A 7,563-nucleotide genomic window follows, 5' to 3' on the forward strand; every position below is an offset into this window, starting at 1 on the left:
TGAAAATTCCTAAGAAAACTCTCTTATCGCTAGGTTGAACAGCTTTTCCCTGTCTCCTTCACACCCTCCCCCAAGTCACTAGGAGTACAATTGTGTAAGATAAAATTATTTCTAGTGGCACCTGGGGAGTTGACCATCATAAGGAACCCTGGAGAGGGGGCCGAATGCTTTTAAAAAGTGAAGAATCACCTCTCCATTTACCTTTAGTGTCAATTCGACTTAAAAGTCACATCTACTTAGAACAAGACACACCTGTTCTCCGAACGTGTGGTTCAGGCTTCTAGAAGGTAGCTCATTGTGTCTGTTTAGGACATTTTCCTGGTGGTTGTTTCGTTTTAGAAGGGAGCCCTATTCTTATTAGGGTACAATTTGGGGCCTGCCTTAGATGTTCCCGTGAACACAGGAACATCTGACTCTGATTTTGTCTAGTTAGTCAACCCACCAAAAACCTCTGGCCAATACCGTAAGGTGCTTAAACAAAGCTGGGGGTACTTGAAAACGGTGCCTATCGCAGTGTTTGATACCTAGCGAGCGAGCAGTCAATACTTGTTGAATAAACAAGAGGCAACATATCAGAATCGTTTCCCTTCTAATCAAAAAGACAGGGGGATTGTATGAATAAATATAAGCTGTGTTCGTAGAAATGATTTTTTAAAATAGGGCACACCTGACAGGGTCCCCAGAACTAAAAGGCTTCTGGTCACCTGGTACCACACACCCCCAGTGTCTCTCACTGGCCGGCCTACTTGGTGCCCAGGACATTTCTGTTTAAAGGACAACAGCCACCCCTGCAACCAACAGCAGTGGGAGAGTCTGAAATCCCCGTCACTGGCATCGCCTGCCCCCCTCCGCCCCCAGCAGCCTCCCTGCAGAGCTACTGCAGCCCTCCCTCTCTGCAGTGCCCCACCCCCACCCCAGATTCCCCGTGACACTCTAGAAGCACCCAATTATTTGCTGTCTCCACCCTTCCAGATACAGCCTGGTCCCCCCCTTGGTCTGAGCCCCCACCTGCACTGCAGTCTTTGAATGTGAGTCCCTCCCTTCCTCTAAAACCTGCTCAAAACTCACCTCCTCCAAAAGTTTTTCTTCCCAAGCCTACTGTATTCTAATCGCTCCTTATTTCATGTTCCAGAGTCCCTATATACTTTGCTCAGTACACATGTTAACTGTAACTGCTACGGTCACCCTTGTAATTGTGGGTCTGGTACACAGCCCATATGATAAATCCAGCTCCAGGATGATGTAGCTGACAGGAAGGAAGGTGTAGGCTGCCAGAAGGTGGGATGATTGTCTCTGCTTACTCATGTTTTACCTTGTGCATGTTCTTGATTACCCCCTTGATTAAAGGGTGTAATGGCTATCAGAGTGCAGCCAGGACAAGGGCCCAGTAGCCTGTCCTGTACACTATGTTGCTGATGACTGGCTAATTTGGGGGGCTCGTCTTTTGAACCAATTAGGCTTTGCTTACCTGAGTCAGCTTTGCCACACAAGGAGGGTCCTGGGAAGTCCCAGCCTCAAGCAGCCGGAAACAGGTGGCTGCCCACACAAGAGCCTCAAGACTCTGCCAATCTCCCAAACATTTCCTTAAAGGTGCTGATATCCCGCACCGCCCCCGCCCCTCCCCCCTTTTGCAGTTCTTTAACCAGAGGCGTCCAAGGCCGCTGGCGAATGCTGGCGAATTGTTAGCGGGAGGGAAGGAGGGCCCCGCTGTAGTAGAGGTGCCTCAGAGCCTGGGGGCGGTGTTGCAAAAAGGGAGGCGGGGGTTGCTGGGAGGGGGATGTAGGGGCGCTGTTCAAATGACCATCTTCATATTGCCAAGTGCCCCCTCTGTTTCCCAGCCTTGTACTAACTGCTCATCCCCAGGCAGCCAGCAAACGTAGCGTGCAGGCACCTTGGTGCAGTGTGTGTCTGTGTGTGTTAAATGTTATTGTTTGGGCTGCGGTTGTGTCTTGCCTGTAGGGGGAATCCCCTCAGAAATGCTGTCCCTTGGGGTCTGAAACCCTAAGCCCCACCTCCACTTCTCCTCCCCCGCCATGCAAGGGAAGGTGGCGTTGCCAGAGCTAAGTGGGAGTCGCTCCTAAACAGCCTAGACGCTGATTCAGGCCTGGGTTGTGCGGGCCCCGAGCCAGGGAACTCCGGGGAGAGTCCCCTGTCCATACTGTGGAAACCCAGGGTTACCACTCGACTCAGGAATTTGCTAGTGCCCTCGGTGTGCGGACTTTACAAAGCGGGAGGCGTGGAGCAGGCTCGCGCGTCTGTAAGGGCTCTATGATCCTCCTCCCGCAGTATCGAGTCTGGGCTGGGCGAAGCCCACTCAGCTTCTTGTTGCGCAGACCTTTCGAGAAACGCAAGACTGGCCCAGGGCCCCTAGGAACCCAAGAAAGAACTCTCTTCGTCTTGCTCCACAACCCACAGAGCCGTGTGTCAAGCAGCAACATTTAAAGCCCTGGACCCCTACCCGGCCCGCTCCCCTACAGGCAGACGGCCCGGCGCGGGAGGCCAGCTTTGCAGGTGGTTGTGGCCCGCGGCGGGATTGCGCGCTGCGGGGCCTCGCAACTCTCCCCCCCTAACCCTCCCTGGCGCAACAGTCTGGCGTCGGGGAGCCAGGGGCTGCGCTGGCGCCACAGCTGGCCAAGGTGAGGAGTGCATTCCGTGTTCCTGTGTGCGCGCGCGTGCGTGTGTGTTTGTGTGTGTGTGTGCGCGTGTTTGTGTGTGTGTGTGTGTGCCTGCGCGCTTGTGTTAGACAGCTGGAGGGAATCTGGTACTGCTGGGTTCTGGATTCGGACCCAAGTCCTTGGCCTCATTTGGACCACGTTGCAAATAACTAGACCTTAAAAATAAAACAAACAAATTCTTATGCTGAATATGCAAAAGCATTGAATATACGGATCTTCCCACCATCGAGGAGATGACACTTTCTGGGGCCCCTCCGGTGAACGAATTCTGTTGAGACCCAGTCTTACGCAGGCAATAGGGAGCTCACATAGGGGGTTCAACCTTCCTCCCGCCCCCTCCTCTTGAGATGTTCCCGCAAATTCATCGGAGACCTAAGCAGATTGGATAGCAGGAATTCTGAACGGAGGAAATTTGCAGAATGTAAAGTATGTTGGCAAGAGATAATTCGATTTGGTTAGAGTGTATCCGAGGCGAATTTTAAGATTAGGTGGGATCATGGTTTGACAATCCCCTCCCGCTCTCCCGGGCTCCAAATTAATTTCTCCGCCCAGTGAAATCATAGGGTTTGGGAAGGTGCCTAACAGCTGAGGGGGACTGGGTTTGTGTTTTGTTTCTAACTACCAAAAAGCAGCTTCGAGGGGCAGCCAAGTTGATGCCTAGAGGTAGCTGTCCCCAGATGTGATGAGGAAAAGTGTTGAACCAAATCAGGCTAGTGGGTCCCCCCTCCCCCTCCATTCCACCCCGAGAGAGAAAGCGCGACTTCAGAAGATGCGCGGGCTCGCTCTGGCTCTTTCTTTCTCGCGCTCTCACTCGTCCCCCCCCCTTTTTTTCCCCACACTCACGCATTTTTATTCCGTGCATTTGGAGCAGAATAGGAATCAAATTCAAGGAATGTTGATCCTGCTGCTGCAGATGGCAGGGCTGGGCTGTCTTGAGTGATTCCTTAGGAATTCCCCTCCCGCCAGCCCCCCTCCTTTCTTCTCCCCCCCGCCCCTCCCCCAGGGTTGCGCAACCCCCCCCCCCTGAAGCGAGGTGCAAGTCCGCCCCCCCCACCACTGCAGCTCTGAATTTCTGGGCACCTTCGACAGAATTGGAAGGGGGCAAGGACTCTGCTTCTCCTAATGTCGTTAGTCGTGAGCTCTTAGAAGTGACGGGGACTTTGCAAAGAGGGAGCGTCGGATGGAAAGCGAAGGCGCAGGTTGCAGGGAAGTGTTTTGATCCCCAGACAGCTGGAATTTACCACTGGCTGCAAGTCTGTCGGCACGCGCACACAAACACGCACACACCCGCACTCCGGGGCAGGGATACTCCGACGCAAGCTTGGCGCTCGCATCTCCGCGCGTCGCCCCCGCCCCCCGCCGGGCCGCTCCCCTGGGGCTCTGGTCGGCGACCCAGACGCTGGGGTGCGCGGACCCCTACCTAGCCCCGCTTCCCGGCTCCCGGGGCGGCCCGGCGCTCTTAGTCCAGAAGGCAGTGCACTCACCCCTAGCTGCCGCCGCCCCTAGGAAGGGCGGCTGGACTTACCCATGGAATCGGGCAGGGACATGTCGCTGGACCGCTGCTGAGTCAGGGACTGATGCATGGTGAAAGCTGCCCTGTGGCCCCGGCCCGGCCCCCGAAGCTGCTTCACGCGCCCCCGGCTCAGGGCGCCCCGCAGAGCATCCTACTCCGCGGCTGCCGCTCCCCGTCCCTCCGAGAGCTGAGAGAGACTGCCTCTGGTTGCGAGCTGCAGCCCAAGTGCCGCCTCCCCCTCCCTTCCCCTCTTCTCCCTCCCTCCTCTTCTGCCTCCCTCTGCTCCGGGAGGCAGCAGCATAGCAGCGGCGTGCGCTTGCGCAAGACCCCCCCCTCCCTCCCCCCTCGGCCCCCCCATCCTAGTTATCCACCTCCCAGCCTCCCAAGCCAGACAGGGAGCCGTTTTAGCCCCTTGGGGCTCAGGGCTGCGCAGAGAAAGAGGGGGAGGCTACAGCCTGGGGCCAATCGGCCTTCTCTGTAGTTTGGAGAGAGGGTCTTGGGCAAACGTCCTGTTCTAGGATTTATAATTGGGTAGGGGGCAGAGTCAGAGGTTCAGAGCTGATGAATACACACACACACACACACACACACACACACACACACACACACACACGAATGAGCGCACGCGCAGGGGCACACACGCACACAAACACACACACATTTGTGCAGGTTTGGTCTTAGTGCTTCCAGAATGACATAATAGAGCTGGAGATGATCCAGAGAAGGGCCACTCTATAATCAAGGGGGTGGGGGAGGGGAGAGGGGGCTGCCATATGAAGATAGATTAAACAAACGCAGACTCTTTAGTCTAGAAAGATGAAGGCTGGGAAGGGATGTGACCAGAGTGTATAAAATTATGCAGAGATGGAGAGAGGGAACACAGCCTTATTCACCAGATCTGAGAATTCTAGAACCAACAGCCCCCTAAGAGCTAGAAGGAGATTCAGCTAAAGCAAATACGACTTTGCATCAGCACCATTCCAGTCTGTGCTTTGGTCAAGATGCTTTTAGGTCAGGGGTCTCATTTTCTCATCGCAGCAGCCATGCAAGACAGGAAGAGGAAGTATCCATAATCCCATTTTACAGATGAAGAGACTGAATCGCAGAGAAGACACGAAATTTTCCTGTAGCCACTCAGCCCGTAAGTGGCAGAGGTGGGATTTGAACCTAGATCTGTTGGACTCCCAGGTCAGTGCTCTTGCTGCTATGGCAGCTGAAAAGGAGGATTATATGGCATATTGAAAATTCAAGGCACTCTAGCCCCAAGAGGGACAACAGGATGAAAACGCCAGTAGCTTTGGAAAAAGTGAAACAGTCATGGCTGCCAGTATCCACTGTGGATTGCTAAGGGAAACTGAGGGTGAAGGGGGACTGTCCTTGATCTTGGAGGACAGCAAAGCCCCTCCTAACCGATCCTTCCAGGCCCTATTAGGATATTGAGCTGGAATCACTATGTTGTCTGCCCAGAGAGTGGCTTTGAGTCCACAAAACAGAAGCAGAACAGAATGAGGCAGAAGGTGAGGAAGAGGGTAACAGCAGGCTGGCAGTTCCCTCTGGCAACTCAGCCCTGTGAGCCCCGCATCCCACGGAATTTACCTGTTTGAAGGCATCCATTCTGTTTCAGTGAGAGCTCCCAGGTCCTCACTGCCAGGTCTCTTTCCAACCACCTCCCCTGATGACCCGGGGGGGGGGGGGCGGGGGACAACGCTCTCTCCGTGTCTTCCCAGAAAAAAAAGAAAGAAAGAAAGAAAGAAAGAAAGAAATCAAGTACAAAACTCTCCTGAGAGTCAATGGGATGGAAGAGAACTCAGGTTCTTTCCAGCTCTCACTGATCTACTGGAAGGCTTTGTTTCCTTATCCACAAAACGAACCAAGAGCCCTTGCCCTTTCCCATCTTCCAAAGGAAGAAAAGATGCTTCCTGAAGGTTAAAAAGGAAGCCCTTTGTAAAACACTTGGGCCCCCCAGGGGCCCGGCTGAATGCCCCGTGAGGGTATTATCAGCAGCCTTACACTGTAGATGTGGTTTAGAAATCTGGGATATATGTCTTAGAGACAGGATGCCCACTGATGTACACGTGTGTGTCTTAAGCATGCTTGGCTCGAGTGTTAATCTCCATAAGCCCCACAAGAGCAGACAGCAGTCCTGTACTTATATTTTTGCCGTGTTTGTCTTCAGTCCTGTTTACTAATCTCTTCCCACCCTCTTCACGCTAAGTATCTCCTGTACCTAATGTGAAGATCTCCAGCAACCAGCGCTGATTTCTCAGGAGTACTATATAACTAACTGGTTTTGTTTCTGTGGAAGTAGTCTTGAAGAAACGAGGGTTTGGGGCGCCTGGGTGGCTCAGTCCTTAAGCATCCGCCTTTAGCTCAGATCATGGTCCCAGGGTCCTGGGATCAAGTCCCACCTGGGGCTCCCTGCTCAGCGGGAAGTCTGCTTCTCCCTCTCCCACTCCCCCTGCTTGTGTTCCCTCTCTCGCTGTGTGTCTCTCTGTCAAGTAAACACATCTTTAAAAAAGAAAAAGAAAAAAGAAATGAGGGTTTACACAGGCTGGGAAAGACAGATTTCCACATTCTTTGGAGATTTGGGCTCCCCTCTAGCAACCAGAGAGCTAGAGATCCCTGAAGAAGCTAAATAGAAACTTGTTACTGTGCTGGTGTCGGTGGACAGAGGCCTTTCCAACTTTAGCACACTGCCCATTAAATGACACAGAGGGCCCATGTAATTTGACCTTTATAATCAAAGCCATAAACGAGTGAGGTACCCTTAAGGGGGGGGGGGCTTGTTTTATGCAACATCTGTATTCCCAAATTCTGCATGAAAATTAAAAGGTATTTTAAAAAGTATGAGAGGAGCTGACTATTTATAAGAACTGCCTACTTATATTTCCTTCATCCTGTCTCTTGGGGTACCTTATGGGACTTGGAACACAGCAGGCTCTCAGTCAAGTTAAAAATGACTTTGAGGGGCACCTGGGTGGCTCAGGGGGTTGAGCCTCTGCCTTTGGCTCAGGTCATGATCCCAGGGTCCTGGGATCAAGTCCCACATCGGGCTCGGGCTCTCTGCTTGGCAGGGAGCCTGCTTCCTCCTCTCTCTCTGTCTGCCTCTCTGACTACTTGTGATTTCTGTCTGTCAAATAAATAAATAATCTTTAAAAAAAAAATGACTTTGAGACCAGGAGCAGTGACCGTAGCGGCAACTGCAGCCGCTCAGTGAGTAGTGGTAGTCCTCTCTCCAGAGATGGTGTGCTTATCTGGACAGAGGATCTGGGATAAGGGGAGGGACTAGAATGGGAGCTTGGAAAAGAAAAGGAGGAAAAAAAAAAAGCAACCCACATTTCAACCAAGCCTGGTACAAAGACGCCCTTTCCTCAA

The 7,563-nt window shown here is 52.9% G+C and overlaps 1 protein-coding gene across 3 annotated transcripts in view; it reads right to left on the reverse strand.

Annotated features, from left to right (window-relative positions):
- LOC111157261 (transmembrane protein 255A) overlaps nt 1-4,269 on the reverse strand; it is a 49,211-nt gene extending 44,942 nt beyond the window's left edge. For all 3 annotated transcript variants that reach the window (XM_022518540.1, XM_022518539.1, XM_022518538.1), the window contains exon 1: nt 4,201-4,269. In XM_022518540.1, coding sequence (XP_022374248.1) covers nt 4,201-4,258 — 58 coding nt within the window. In that variant the 5' untranslated portion in view covers nt 4,259-4,269. The remainder of the gene's footprint in view (nt 1-4,200) is intronic.
- Nucleotides 4,270-7,563: the final 3,294 nt, after the last annotated feature.

This window comes from Enhydra lutris, unplaced genomic scaffold (assembly GCF_002288905.1).
Source record: "Enhydra lutris kenyoni isolate GAN:26980312 unplaced genomic scaffold, ASM228890v2 scaffoldscaffold53, whole genome shotgun sequence".
NCBI classification, from domain to species: Eukaryota; Metazoa; Chordata; class Mammalia; order Carnivora; family Mustelidae; genus Enhydra; species Enhydra lutris.